Source organism: Lynx canadensis, chromosome A1, assembly GCF_007474595.2.
Source record: "Lynx canadensis isolate LIC74 chromosome A1, mLynCan4.pri.v2, whole genome shotgun sequence".
NCBI lineage: Eukaryota > Metazoa > Chordata > Mammalia > Carnivora > Felidae > Lynx > Lynx canadensis.
Window position 1 is genome coordinate 234,206,021 of NC_044303.2, and position 15,621 is coordinate 234,221,641.

At 47.5% G+C, this 15,621-nt stretch overlaps 1 protein-coding gene across 1 annotated transcript in view; it reads right to left on the reverse strand.

The window, feature by feature from the left end:
- Positions 1 to 15,621, reverse strand: part of ADCY2 (adenylate cyclase 2) — a 404,823-nt gene that overhangs the window by 55,528 nt on the left and 333,674 nt on the right. Inside the window, 2 exon segments of the mRNA XM_030332755.1 lie at positions 3,191 to 3,310; positions 11,351 to 11,488. Coding sequence (XP_030188615.1) covers positions 3,191 to 3,310; positions 11,351 to 11,488 — 258 coding nt within the window.

Consider the following 15,621-nt stretch of genomic DNA (forward strand, 5'->3'; position numbering starts at 1 on the left):
TTTGTGGTAGATTTTGTTGGATATTTTTTTTTTATTTATTTTTTTATTTTTATTTAAAAAAATTTTGTTTTTCAACGTTTATTTATTTTTGGGACAGAGAGAGACAGAGCATGAACGGGGGAGGGGCAGAGAGAGAGGGAGACACAGAATCGGAAACAGGCTCCAGCCTCTGAGCCATCAGCCCAGAGCCCGACGCGGGGCTCGAACTCACGGACCGCGAGATCGTGACCTGGCTGAAGTCGGACGCTTAACCGACTGCGCCACTCAGGCGCCCCTGTTGGATATTTTAAAATGACTTCTTTTCCCCCCTACTACAGGAATAATACATCTGGTGTTGAAACTTAGGGAATATACAAAGGACTCGTATAAAACTAAGGGTCTCCTATAATCTCCAACCACGAACTTGAGCCGCTATTAATTATTTTGGGTATATTTTTCCATCCTTTTTTGTGGGGGGTGTGCTACTTATCCCTGATATTTTAATACTACTCAATACTGATACTGACATTTTTGAAAATTGGGGAACATTTGGGATGTTTTTAAGTGACACTTTTCAATTAATAATTTATTGTGAATATATATTTCTGTCATTAAATATTTTGCTACGATATCTTTGTCATGGCTGGATGTAACTAAATAGCAGAATTTATTTATTTATTTATTTATTTATCTATTTATTTATTTAACGTTTATTTTTTTGAGAGACAGAGAGAGACAGAGTGTGAGCAGGGGAGGGGCCGAGAGAGAGAGAGAGAGAGAGAGAGAGAGAGAGAGAAAGACACAGAATCTGAAGCGGCTCCAGGCTCTGAGCCATCAGCACAGATCCTGACATGAGGCTTGAACTCACAAGCCGCGAGATCATGACCCGAGCCGAAGTCGGAAGCTCAACCTACTGAGCCACCCAGGCGCCCCAGAATAGCAGAATTTATTTAAACCATTAAGTTTATTCTAACTCGTAGGTTGTTTACTTTCTTTGTTCTTGGAGTTACATAAACACTTTGATGAACACCTTTGTTGCTTAGTGTTGATGCCTGTAAGATTAATTTCTTTTTTTTTTATTAAATTTTTTTAATGCTTATTTTACTTTTGAGAGAGAGAGAGACAGAGCATGAGCAGGGAGACACAGAATCTGAAGCAGGCTCCAGGCTCCGAGCTGTCAACACAGAGCCCGACGTGGGGCTCGAACCCACGAACTGTGAGATCGTGACCTGAGCTGATGACTGTTACAGATTACGGTCAAGAAGTGTTACATCTTCTTGATGTAACAAGAAGCCATGAATGTGGACAGTCATGAATGTGGACAGTCTTGCCCACTACCTCGTCGAGCTCAGATATCATGGACGATGGGGTTTGAGAGGAATCACGTGGAAGTTGCGCATGGCTCTCCGATGTTCCCTTCCATCTATGAAGGGGGAAGCCAGGATGTTCTCAGGCCCTTCTGAGACTCTTAAGAACTCCAACACTGCGCTTTCTGTGCAGTGTTTGAGCACATGGGGGATCCTTGGCAGGGCTCATCATAATCTCTCTTTCTGATGACTTATTACTGGAACAACAGTGGCTTGTTGACAAAATTCTACCTACATTTTAAAGAGTCTATTGCGTATTTTTTCGTTTTTTTTTTTTTTTTAACTTTTTCGAATCTTATAAGGCTGAGTAAATATTACTTTCCCCCATTTTGGGTTTCTAACGGTTTATGCTTCTTTTGAAAATAAGTCATACCGACTTACCTAATGAGACTCCGAATGATGACCTTACTGCTTTTAGTGACAAACAGTGGGTTGTTGCATCCACAAATACCGGGTGGAGAGATTTAAAAAAAAAAAAAAAAAAAAGCTTTGCCAGCTATCCTTTGTTTTTATGCAAGTGGACGTTCATTGCAAACGGCTGAAGTGCCCTGTGAATGCTGCTTGGGACGCTCTGTCCCTATGCCAGTGGCCTGGTACCTCTGTGCATGCCAGTGCTGTTCTTTCAAGGAGGGAGGGCCAGACCGCAGTTCACATAAATCTTTCTCTACAGAAGGCGGCTTCAAATTGCCCACAGCGAGATCACAGCCAATAAACCCTTGCCATGCCTCCTGTCTCTCACTTTTCATGTAACTAAAACAGAAAAGATGTTGTCTAGCACTCACGGGAGCTTATGATAATGCTTAAAATGAGAACCAGGGCCCCTTGGACGAGGGACAGATTTATGGCAGGCTTTCTTCCCATGCCCATGGGGACATTATTAGGGACCTTGGTCAGCTTGCCTCAGAAACCCTCTCAAAAACACCAGCAGACACCCCAATTCTGTACAGAGAGCTGGAAGCTTCCCAGGCACTGAAGACAGGAAATGGGAAAAAGGATCCAAGCCAAATATCAAGGGAACAAATCAGCAAAAGAAGAATGAGGAAAGGAATCTGCTTTATTACCACAGCTAATGGAGTCTAAAAAACTGGCCAAAAATCTTTAAAGTATACACACTAAATCACCAATTTCAGTCTCCAAAATAGTTCCTTTAGCACTCTCGAAATGTGACTCTATGGGACAGAAACCAGGTGGGAATAATCTACTTTAGATGATTACACAAGAGAGGAGACTGTCAAAACTTCTTTTTGCATTAATGATTTATGAAACGAAGTTACTAAATAGTAAATAAATGACTTAACCCTTTCCACCGAAAAGACCGACATATTAGCCGGTTTTGAAATTTGAATCTTGGCCCTTCTCTGGAGGATGGTTAAAATGAGTCAGTCGGCAAGGATTATTTGAGGATATAACCAGTGGGCAGCGTCTACAGCCAAGGGAGAGGCAGAAATACGAGAAGCAGTCCCCATCATCAGCAAGGAAGCCAACACTATTCCACCGGGACTACTGGCAAAACCCATCAGCAATGAACCCAGAACTTCAGTGACATACAACGCAACGTCAAACGCTGGGATACATGCTATCGAATGTAGCACTAAGAGAATAAAAGCAGAGACATCTGTGAGAGCACCAAAAGGACACTGTAAGTTTGCACCGTAAGTGTGTCTAATCGGCGTCCGTCAGCCTGGCTGGCAGATTTTGGCTGGTCGGGACTTGACTCAAGTATCGACACCAAGGAGGAGAAGTGAAATCTACAGCCGATCAGAAAGTGGAGGCCATCACGTTAAATGGGCTCACAGCTTAGAGCAAGACAACAAGAGCAGTAATAATGAGTGAAATGCTCTTACCGGGAGGAAAAACAAATTCTGTGCACGCAGAATCACTGCCTGATTGTTTAAGGCAGAAAGACTTGTGTTTGATGTGTTGGCAGTCGGAGGAATGGCTTCCTCTGGGTCGCTCAGGAAAAACTGCAAAGAAAATGTTTTTTCAGTGAATTAGTGCACCAGAGATTAAAGGGATAGCGGGGGGGGGGGGTGCTGCATTATTAATGACTGCGTTCCTTTTGCACCATAAGCAGGATTACGTGGGCAATCTGGGGTCTTTTCAAATGCGAATAGCTCCATCTTCTCCTGTTTGAAGCTTTGAGAATTTCTATTAAGTAAACAACTATTTATTGTTGCGCTCCACACTTGTCGTGGATTCCAGAACTATAAGACAATATTAACGAAAACAGAAACACTTCTGTTCGATGTTAAATTAGAAATGTACAAAGCTCAGGGCAGAGGGCTTGGTCGGAATCACATCTGAGGGTGACATCACCTCACACACAGACACTCAACTCTCTACCAAGAAAGCAGAACCTTCAGGTTTTTTGTTGTTTTTTTTTTTCAGTGTCTTCACCCTCTTGCTTCAAACATGAACTGGGTCAATGGAGTTTTTGACTTTAAGAAATTGTGTGGGCAAAATGCACTCCTTGGCATCAGCATTTGTATGTATTATTTGTGAGTGCTTGGCACTTCAGGATCACGAGGTGTAAAATGCTGAGAGGGTGAACGCTCTGAGTAAGGACTGCTGGAAAGGGGTCCTCACTCTGGAAAAAATAAGCAATCCTGAGAAAACTAGCTCTTAAGCCATGGTCCCCTGTATCGGCACCCAGAAGGAAAGTGTCAACCAGTTGGCGAGGTAGAAGAAATTCAGTCTCTGTCTCTCTCGTTCTCTCATTTTTTCCCCTGGTTTTTCTCTGTTTCTCTTTCTCTGCGTTTCTGTTTTTCTTTTTCTCTCTGTCTCTTTCCCGGAGAAGCTGCAGCACGTTATTTTTTAACGTTGTTTTTTAATGTTTATTTATTTTTGAGACAGGGACAGACAGAGAAAGTGTGAGTAGGGGAGGGGCAGAGAGAGAAGGAGACACGGAATCCGAAGCAGGCTCCGTGCCAACAGCAAAGAGCCCAACGTGGGGCTCAAACTCACACACCACGAGATCATGACCTGAGCAGAAGTCAGATGCTTAACCGACTGAGCCACCCGGGCGCCCCTGAAGCACACACTACCGAGGTGGCCACAGACCAGCCACTTTTCCGTGCCATGGCTGAGGGCCAGGGAAGTGGGCAGTTGAAGGTGAACCAGAGGATCACTCCGGCCACGTACCCTTCCCTGAAAGAAAGGCATCTCATCCAAAACCTGGACTGTGTGTTCTGCATGGGGCTAGCAATACGTATTCAAGGGCTAAATGTCCATTGGCTGATGGGTGGATAAAGAAAAGGCAGACACACACACACACACACACACACACACACACACACACACACACACATTGAAATATCACTCAGCGATCAGAAAGAAATTTTGCCATTTGCAACAACGTGGATGGAACCAGAAGGTATTAGGCTAAGTGAAATAAGTCAGAGAAAGACAAATGCATGATTTCACTTACGTGTGGAACTTAAGAAACACAACAGACGAACACAGAGGAAGGGAAAGAAAAATGAAATAAGACATAGAGAGAGGGAGGCAAACTGTAAGACATGCTTAAATACAGAGAACAAACTGAGGTTGCTGGAGGGGCGGTGGGTGGGGGGGATGGGCTAGATGGGTGACGGGCATTAAGGAGGGCACTTGTTGTGAGTGATGAGCACTGGGTGTCATATCCAAGTGACGAATCACTAAATTCTACTCCTGAAGCCAAGACTACACTGTATGTTTGCCAACTTGAGTTTAAATAAATTACAAAAAAATAAAAAAAGTAAAACCCTCCTGCATAGTTTCTATAGTTGCTTTTGTTTGCCATGTTTTAAAATTTTTTCTTTCAATGTTTACTTTTGAGAGACACAGAGAGAGTTTAAATAAATTACAAAAAAATAAAAAAAGTAAAACCCTCCTGCATAGTTTCTATAGTTGCTTTTGTTTGCCATGTTTTAAAATTTTTTCTTTCAATGTTTACTTTTGAGAGACACAGAGAGAGCATGAGCGGGGGAGGGGCAGAGAGAGAGGGAGACACAGAATCTGAAGCAGGCTCCGGGCTCCGAGCTGTCAGCACAGAGCCCCATGCGGGGCTCGAACTTACAAACTACTTGAGCAGAAGTCAGACGCTTAACCGACTAAACCCCCCAGGCAGCCCCGTATAATTGCTTTTGTTTGCTCCTATCGATTTATTTGCTTTGATGGCAGCTGTCAAACACCAAAACGGACTGACTTCAGCACCTAAGGCCTTTACTTAGCTTATTCTGAGGAACGTTCCTCTAGGATGCCAAGAATGATACTAGACACAGTGTTTCTTCCCATTGTATCATGTGAGAACATGTAGCAAAATGCTGATTTAAATATCAAAGAAATGTTGATTTCTTTATATGCCGCTAAAGCGTGTATTAAAAATGCTGCACCCCCTGGTTGACTTACTTACAAATGTGCTTTCTTTGGAAAAAAAATATTGTATCAGGAAAAAACAAATTATGCAATTACTTGGCAAGTGCTGGGCTCCAAAGTTTTACCGATGTCAATTTGACAGACCCCATATATAGCTGATTTAAATATTAAAGAATCAAAAAATGACAAATAAAAGGAGACTGTTTAGTTTGGTAGGTTATTAGTCTTAAGCGCCTGTTACATATTAACAAAAACTTCTGGATTGCATCACCATGTAGAGAAAAAGTAAATTCTTGCTGCACCAAGAGTAGAATATATCCTGTGAAAACTCTGTCTTGCGAGGAGGCTATCCAATAACTAGGATGGTTTGAACTCCAAAAAACAAGAGAGAACTTCAGTCACTATCCCCAACCCTGCTTCCTTAACCCCCTCTGCTCCCTTTTTCTAGTATTTACTAACTACCCCTGAAATCAAGAAGCCCCTCGTTTGGGTCCGTGACCTCACACTGCAATTTGGCATTGATTTATGCCTTCTCGGTCACTTTAAATTCTTTTTTTCTTTAAATTTTATTTATTTTTATTTTTGAGAGAGAGAGAGAGCGCACAAGTGGGAGAGAGAGGCAGAAGGACAGAAAGAGAACCTCCAGCGGGCTCCATGCTGAGCTTAGAGCCCGACGTGGGGCTCAATCTCATGACGTCAAGATCACGACCTGAACGGAGACCAAGACTCAGATGCTCCACCGACTGAGCCACCCAGGCGTCCCTTCAGTCCCTTTAAAATGGAAACTCAGGGGCGCCTGGGTGGTTCAGTCGGTTAAGCGTCCGACCTCGGCTCAGGTCATGATCTCACAGTCTGTGGGTTCGAGCCCCGTGTCGAGCTGTCAGCACAGAGCCTGGAGCCTGCTTCCGATTCTGTGTCTCCTCCTCTCTCTGCCCCTCCCCTGCTCATGCTCTGTCTCTCTCTGTCTCAAAAATAAATAAAAACATTAAAAAAAAAAAAAAAGGAAGCTCAGGTCAACCCTAAATCACAGCCAGTCAAATTCCCTGGAGTTACTAACCCCTCGTCCCTCTCCCTTCCAGGCTAAGCTGCCACAAACTGTCTCTTCAGAATGAACTCCCAGCACCATAATTATTTGGGGAGCTCCTCTCTGGACCCATTTTCACGTTCTACGACTTTTGTCATAACTGGGGAAATGATATCCTGATAAAATGCTAACGAACGCTTCATATTTTCAGCTTTATTTCCGAACATCACGTTTCCCGGGCAGTTCGAAACGTTTCAGAATTGTGTTTGTCAGATGATATTAAATTGTGAACATCACATTTCAAATCGCGTTTTATGCCTGAGGCCATCCTCGCCGGTCATTTGGTCCCAACGAGAGGTCTGAGTGGCCCAACAGTTCACCACGCTCACTCCTTGTCCTCACGCTTCACGAAAGCCTCACGATTCATAACATTCTCTGGGAAGTTTCCCGCAAGAGACTGTACGGTGATGGGAGCAGTCACGGGAGGACGTGGGCAAAAGGCCAGGGAAACAATGGCAGCTTCTTGTTTGAGCGTCTCCTACACGATTCTCAACAGTGAGCTGGAAAGTAAACGGAGCACACAGCCCCTTGTGCACTCCGGTCCCTCAAACCCTGTATTTGAAAAAGCCCTGCTTTGCGACAGGACCCGGGCGAGACTATGGCTTTCAGAGGAAACGTTTTCGGACAGAAAATGAAATTTTCGGGGCGCCTGGGTGGCTTGGTCGGTTAAGCGTCTGACTTCGGCTCAGGTCACGATCTCACAGTCCGTGAGTTCGAGCCCCGCGTCGGGCTCTGTGCTGACAGCTCAGAGCCTGGAGCCTGTTTCAGATTCCGTGACTCCCTCTCTCTCTGCCCCTCCCCTGTTCATGCTCTGTCTCTCTCTGTCTCAAAAAAAAAAAAAAAAAAAAAAAGTCATCAGAAGCTTCTAAGGGGCACATGGGTGGCTCAGTCCGTTGAACGTCTGGCTTCGGCTCAGGTCATGATCTCATGGTCCGTGAGTTGGAGCCCCGTGTCGGGCTCTGTGCCAACAGCTCAGAGCCTGGAACCTGCTTCGGGTTCTGTGTCTCCTTCTCTCTTTGCTCCTCCCCTGCTCATTCTCTCTCTCTCTCTCTCTCTCTCTCTCTCTCTCAAAAATAAACATTCAAAAAAAATTTAAGTTAGGTGATAAATCCTGGTTTTACGAGGCCAAACTGGACTTCCCCAAAAGAAATGGTTTCTTTTTTAACGGACTGCATGCTTCCCCCTTCATTCATTCTTACGCTTAGTAACTACTGAAGGCCCAGCACTGATACAGAAGGTGCTTTCCTGAAACACGTGTTGGGTGGAGGAGAAGGTGTCACTGTCAAATGCGTGGACGTCATTTAAACGTCTCGTTCTGTACCTTGTACGTGGCGCTGTTGGCCAATGCAGGACGCTCCGGAGTGTGTTTGGTGCATGCTGCCCGTGCCCAGCTCTGGAGCGAAAGTGCTCTGGACAGATGACGAGTCTGAATCATAGGGCTTTCCGTTAAGGGAGCTGAACACCACCGTCTGTGCGTGCATCTCAGAACCCTACCTAGCGCACCTGTTGTCCTTCAAATGTGTTCTGCGCCCCATCCCTTCACGGTGGCGTCCACCCCTGACCCAGCTGGCCCCTGCAGCTTGCATTTACCAGAATCTTCTGGGAACTTGTTGGTGTGCCCCTCTGGAGAGCTGGACCTTCGAGCGACAGGGCTCTTGCAAAAATGCATGTTACAAAGCCGAGCATGAGGAACCCATCTTAGGAAACGCACTCATTTGTACACGTTCTCACCACTGCCCTGGGCCTCTCTGTCCATCTTCCTCCCCTAGGAACACGGTCACGCCCTCACACTATCCAAAGTACGTTGGACAGACTCGTGCGGGAAGGTCAGGTATTCTAATGGCTGGGCACACATTTGCAGAACGCCTCTCCCAGAAAAGCCCCTCTTGTCTCAGTCTTCTGTACCTCATGTCACGGTCCCTACCCTGTGGCTGTTCCCGCTCCGATGACAGCTCTGGGGCCACAGTACAAATTCCTTTGGGTCGTCAGCAAGGGACCCAGGCTGACTGATGCCAGTCTCTCCTTGTGCCTAAGTTCCTTCTAGAGCAGGACGGCTCTTGAGGGAATTACCCGTCCAGACACAGCCCCGTTTTCCAGCCGATCCCCACTCAGCCTTGATTAAGTCCGTGTTGGAAATAAATGATGTCATGGCCGAGGTGTGCCTGAGACCTAGAAGGTGAGGCCCCCACCCCACCCCAAAGGGGGTCTCACAGTCTCTGCAGGACATGGGCCTCGGAGGCTGCGAATGCAGGAGGAGGGGAGATGAGCTCAGGGTCGGTGGCTAATTTGACAGAGAAGAGGGAGGCAGCCCAGGACGGTGGAGTCCCCACGGTCAACCAGACACATCAAGGCAACTCCACACAGGGACGCCAGACCAACGGCCAGCGGGGCTTAGGGAAGCCAGCTGGCCGTGTGGGATCACTGCTGAGCCCCTGCCCACAGGCACCACGACTTTTAACTGCCTGCAAGAGGCAACTCGGAGCAGCCTCCTCTCTGAGCTGACCTCTGTGGCCGAGCGGGTGGCCGGAGGAAGGAGTGGTCACGGTGGCCTACTGCACCGGTCTGTGCCTGGGGAGGCTGCCATTAGGGCCTGGCCGCACACCCTCTCTCAGGGGAGCTCCTGGAGGGACTTGGGGCATGTGGTCCGGTGAGGCGGGGCGAGCCAGCGTGCCTGTCCTCCAGCGGGCGACGTGGGAGGACGCCCCAGAATCCGCACGCCCATCAGGAAGCGGGAGGGCAGAGGGCCGGCTGTGGCTTCTCCCTGGCGCCCCCTTTCCAGGACGCCTTAAGACGGACTTCTAGGCAGAGGGAAGCAGATGAAGAGGCCCCCGGCTGGCCTCCCGCTGGCATCAGCTTCCCCTGAACCCCCCGCGTGCGTCAGAAGGAGCCAGTGGCCTGTTCTGCAGCATGATGGCAGAACTGATGTCAAGGAAGTGCCCAAGGTCCCCTTCAGCCTCAGCCCCTTCGCTACCGCATCACGTAAATGTCCCAGATGCCCAGCGTCTTCCTTCCTGCTCACCGTTCCTTCCCTTCTGGTGAGCCCGCCTGCCCATCCGCCAGGGTTCAGTCCAGCCGGCCTTGACCTCCCTCCTTGACACCTCTCCACACGCCTCGCTGGTGGAGTCTCCGATTCACATGGGCTTAGCCAGCTGTCGGTCTCGGGGACGGCACCGTGAGCTCCCGAAGGCGGGTCACAGTTTTTAGGCTCCGAGCATTTAGTAACACGCCAGGCACGTGGTTATGCCCAACAGATATTTTTATGCCAAAGGGATGCTAAGCCCCAAAAACTATGTCTTTATTATTTAATATATCCGGTGTGCTTCCTCAGCCTGATTTTCTGCTTTCTGGAAGGCGAGGGCTGTACGTATGCCCTGTAGTTCCAACAGCTAGTAAAATAGCCCAAATACGAGGTATCTTAACGCCTCATGGTTGCTGGTGACGATGTCAGAATAAGAAGGATGCATCGCCATGGGTGTGGATTACCTACGTGTCTGTTTTAAGGGATATACGAGTCATGGTACCATCGATACAGTGAGAGCGACCACTGGTTAAATATGTACAAAGCACCGGGTTCTGTCCTAAGCGTGATAGTGACGGGAGAAAAAGAGACAAGGGTGGGACTTTGCTGTCACTTGAGTTTCCAGGTAGGATTCCTGGGGCATACAGATTGGAACCCTCCTACAGCTCCCGCAAGGACTTCCCTCGATGTTTTACCACAATAGCTCTGCTCTAGTGAGGGTACCTTCACTCTGATCACCCTAACCCTCCCTCCTCTGCTAAGACATACGTTAGCAATTACCTTCCAAATGTACGGCCCACTGATAGACATCTGGAGGGTCTCAGGACTAATGTTTTACTAGGCAGTAGTAAATAACCTTGCCTTATAATAGCAGCTAGCCCCTCAAGGTCCCAGAAGCCTTGTTTCCAAATTCCACAGAGACTTACGCTCTCCCCAGCCCCACTAACTAAGGAGTATTTAGTCAGTCACTGTTCACAAACACAAGCGCAGCTCTCCCTGCCCACGGGGCCTGTCCCCATGCTGTAATGAAAGCACCCCTTTGCACCAAAAATGTCTCAAGAATTCTTTCTCGACCGCTCGCCCCCAGCCCCACATCAGGAGGAACACCAGCTCACTTGCCCCGGTGGGGCGGTGTCAGAACTCATTTTCGGGAAGTGGAAATGGAGCAACCCTATAAAATCGCACAGCCGGATAAGTGGGGGGCCAGTGCTGCGATCAGGCCTGTGAGACTCCAGAGCAGGATACCTCTCCCACGGCACTCTCTGTGTCTAGATGGTTCTGTCATCCCTCGGTGATTACCCCACCGACAGTCAGTGCCCTTTCTGTAGCTAGCAGGGCCGTGGGAAGCTGCCGGAAGGTACCACCCTCTCCCCGGTGGCTCCTGCAGAAAGCACCCTTGGCCTTAGTGACGCTGAGGGTGGACGGATGTTGAATTTAACAGGCAGTAACTGGTGTCAGCACGGAGCCCCGGTCCAGGTCTGAAAGTCCCACCGAGTCAGGCATCGGAGGCAAAGAAGGCCGTGCCTGGCGGGAGCCCTGACTCACCATGTTGAACACGGCCATGGTCAGGATGATGGCGGTGGTGAGGACCGTGAGGGAGACCCGCGGCCAGGGCCGGTCCGCGATGATGCTGGACGACTTCAGCAGCCACAGGAGAGAGGCAGAGGCCTTCTTGCTGCATTGCTGGGAGGAGACAGGAAAGGAAACGCGTCACGTTTCTTTATGATGTTTAAAACCACAAAAGGGATCGGTACTTTTCCCAGAACAAACAGGGAGGCGCTGGTCTCCGCTGGGGGCCCATCCCAGGTCACAAACCTTCCTCCAACTATGTGAGCATCATGGTGACAAATAAAGAACAAATTAGTTAAGTTTCTGCGATAAATTCAGAATGTGCTTGTATGTCCTGAAATTACGTTTAAAAACAACCCAAACAAAAAACTCAGGGCGCCTGGGTGGCTCCGTTGGTGAAGCGTCTGACTTCAGCTCAGGTCATGATCTCCCAGTTCACGAGTCAGAGTCCCACGTCAGGCTCTGTACTGACAGCTCAGAGTCTGGAGCTTGCTTCGGATTCTGTGTCCCCCTCTCTCTCTGCACCCCAACCCTGCTCGTGCTCTCCCTCCCTCTCTCTCTCTCTCTCTTAAAATTAAATAAACATGAAAAAAACCCCTCTGATAAAAGAAAACTAAGTCAGTTGATTAAACCACTCGGGGGAACGTGGCAGGTCTCAGGTCACAGCCATGATAAAACAATGATCACAATTCGGCCCATTCACATGGGAGACAGATCGGCAGGTAGCTAGTCACGATCCAGTTGGCTCAGTTGGCTACCAAGCAAATTGATGTCCTTACCTCCAAAGGCAACACCCACTGTTCTCAGGCATGTGTCTTCGTGATGGCTTTACCTTATCCTGCCCTCCGGGGACTTTCCACATGGAGACCCTCTTTTCCAAAGTTTTGATGGTGCTAAAAATTACCTAACGTAACCTTTTCCCTCTTACCCGTTTTTCAGCACACGGGTCAGCGGCGTTAACTATATTCACAGTGCTGCGTAGTACGTCTCTGTAACTTTTCATCTCGCACAACTAGAGTCTATAGCCACTGAAGAACTCCCCTCTCTCCTTCCCCTTGCCTCCGGCGACCACCGTCTTACTTTCCGTCTCTAAAAGTCTGACGACTCTGGGCACCTACCAAAGGTGGAAGCGTGCAGCATTTGTCTTTTTGTGACTGGCTTATTTCACTCAGCATCATCTCCAGGTTCGTCCGCGTTGTCACGGGTGACCAGATTTCCTTGTTTTTGGAAGGCTGAATAACGTTCCACTCTAGGCACATACCGCATTTTATTTATCCACTCATCCGTGGATGGTCACTGCGTTGCCTCTGACTTCCGGCTACTGCGAATAATGCGGCAGCGAGTGTGGGTGTTGGGAGAAATGCTTTCGATACAAGAAGGAATTGAGGTATTTATGGGATGGCAGCCAATGTTCCCTCATCATCTGCTGGGGGCCAGACTCTGCTCCGTGGGACTTTAGGGGTTGAACTCGCCTCAGCCTTAAGGCCACCTTTCCAGAGGGGCCACTGTAATTCAGACCTTTGTCCAGGTGGTGGCAGGATGGAGGCGGGGAGAGTTCTAAGGCGTGGGTAACAAACTGCCTGTGCCAGGCGCTGCTGGGATCGACAGATGTCACCTGACCTGACAAGCTGTACAAAACGGTCTCTAGGGATCTCCACTTTAACCTTCATGCGAAAGGGGCTGTGGCCCTATGGCTAACGTGTCCTGAAAACACTAGAAAAAGGTTATGATTTCAAAAATTAAAAAAAAAAATTTAATGTTTATTTTTGACAGAGGGAGAAAGAGACAGAGCACCAGCAGGGGAGGGACAGAGAGAGAGGGAGACAAAGAATCCGAAGCAGGCTCCAGGCTCCGAGCTGTCAGCACAGAGGCTGACGTGGGGCTCAAACCCACGAACTGTGAGATCATGACCTGAGCCGAAGTCGGACACTTGACTGACTGAGTCACCCAGGTGCCCTGATTTCAAAAATTTAAAAAAAAAAAAGGCCAACAGACTGTACCTTTCTGACTCGTACCACTAAGTTAATATAATGGCAAAGCTGATGTAACATCAATAAACCGCGTAACAGAGAATCCTCAGTAGCACGAATAGACAGCACTTTTATTTCTCTACGTCTTTCAGAGTCTTTCTGCTTCAGTCTTAGAAACAGAAGCACTGCAGTATGTTAAATGCTGATACAGCAATGGAATGGGATTCTGCAAGACAGGATGAGAGGTGGTTAGGACAGTAAGAATCAGCCCAGGAGCCCAGGAGCAAACCCCCAGAGTCGAGAGACTTTCTGCAGGTGAACCATCCTCTCTGGCCTCAGCCTCCCCAGCTCTAAAATGGGGACAATAATAATACCTGGTTCCTTGGTCTTGTAGGACGTTAAATGAGCTACATAATAAGGCACCAGGGGCAGGACTCCCAAGTGTTAGCTCCCATTGTTACGCTTATGAAGAAAACATAATAATTCTCAGAGACATTTAATGACTAAGTGTCTCTTTGCTCTGCATCTATACGAACAATAAAACCTCATTCCCCCCCCTTTCCACTATGGTTTTTCCTCCAAGCAGCCTCCTTCTTTCTTCATTCCTGTCACCAGGTAGAGGCCACGTGAAGAAAACTGTTCAGAAATATGGAAATTGGAAAATATTGCTGGTGGCAAGGACCAGGAAACAGCCGGTGACAGGGACGTGCGCCCTGAGCTGATGTGTAGAGAGAGGAGGGGGAGGAGAGTGAAGATGTGCGGGGAGCAGAGGATGCCGATGGCGGGGCGGAGGAGAAAAGAGACGATGTTCTTGAGGTAGAAGGATCGGGAAAGGAGACCACTGATGCGACTATAGCTCTGAACAAAAAGCACGACTTCGTTCCTGACATGATAAAGGAGCTCAGTGTGCCTGTTTTGGGTTAACTATTCAAGTACAGTCCCCGGTGGAAAAGCAAGTGTGTCAAAATTGGCACCATTGTAATGAAACATTATAAACGATACCATCTCCCACAGTATTTTGGCATTAATTCAGAAGGTGCCCTTCAGAGCCCAGCTTTACCCGTTTGATCTCTGGTTTAATGGCTGGCATAACTTCCGTCAAATCTGCGTCCTCCCTTTGTTGACCATCAGTGAATCCCACTGCATACACGATGGCCTCCTGCTTACAGTGAGCTCACTGTGAGCCTTCCAGAAATGTGCTTGACTGTTAATGCCACACCCACCCACTGGTGAATGTGGAACTGGCACCAACTGTCGTGGGAGATGTGAAAGGAGGAAGAATGTCAATTCATATGGAAACTCCATCATGGCGTTGGTGCTGGGGACAATGGCCAGTGCAGTTTGCTAGAAGGCATATGGGATGAATATCGACGTTCTTCTCTCAGTATAGGCAGACGATTCTCCCCAGAAAAATAATGTGTTCATAATATGTTTGGATTAAAACAAGACAAAACAAAACAGGAGGGGCACCTGGCTGGCTGAGTCAGTTAAGCATCTGACTTCCACTCAGGTCATGATCTCATGGTTCATGAGTTCAAGCCCTGTGTCTGGCTCCGGGCTGACAGTGCAGAGCCTGCTTGGGATTCTCTCTCTCCCTCTCTCAGCCCCTCCTCCACTCGTGTTTTCTCTCTCTCTCAAAATAAATAAACCTAAAGAAAAACACAGGAAAAAAATATACCCCCCTCTTCCTTCTTCCTCCCCCTCCACTCTGAATCTCTTGCACTGGAAACAACTGGTAACCTCTCACTTTAAAATTTCTCCTAATTGAACATAATAATTATAAGAGCAGATCACATTAACAATTTCATCGGTGTCCTTTAAAAAAATAAAATCAGTTACATGAAAAGAAGTAGATGATGCTCTTAAGGTTTAATAAAATGAAAAAAACATTTAGAAAAGTTACAAATACATTACAATGGGGAGTAGCAAATTTTTATTATTAGAAAAAGAAAACTCATCTTAGAATCTTGCCTGAAAAAGTGGTGAAGTTTATCATATACCCATGTGCTTTCGTGCATTTGTCTAGAGGAACACCTACTTTGGCGTTTTAATTGGCCAATGACTGTCTTTTTGAATGGCGGCCACCAGCTGCAGGAATAATTACTTGCAACATTTAGTGTTACAGAGACTGCCATGTGTACTTTGATTAATTGTACGAGAGTTTCCCACAGAAAGGCTGCTTGATTTCAGTCAATCATACTTTATAAAATCAACATTTTTCTTGCTATGCCCTGGGTGAACCACTTTCCTCAGCCATCCATCCACCGTGTGGCACTC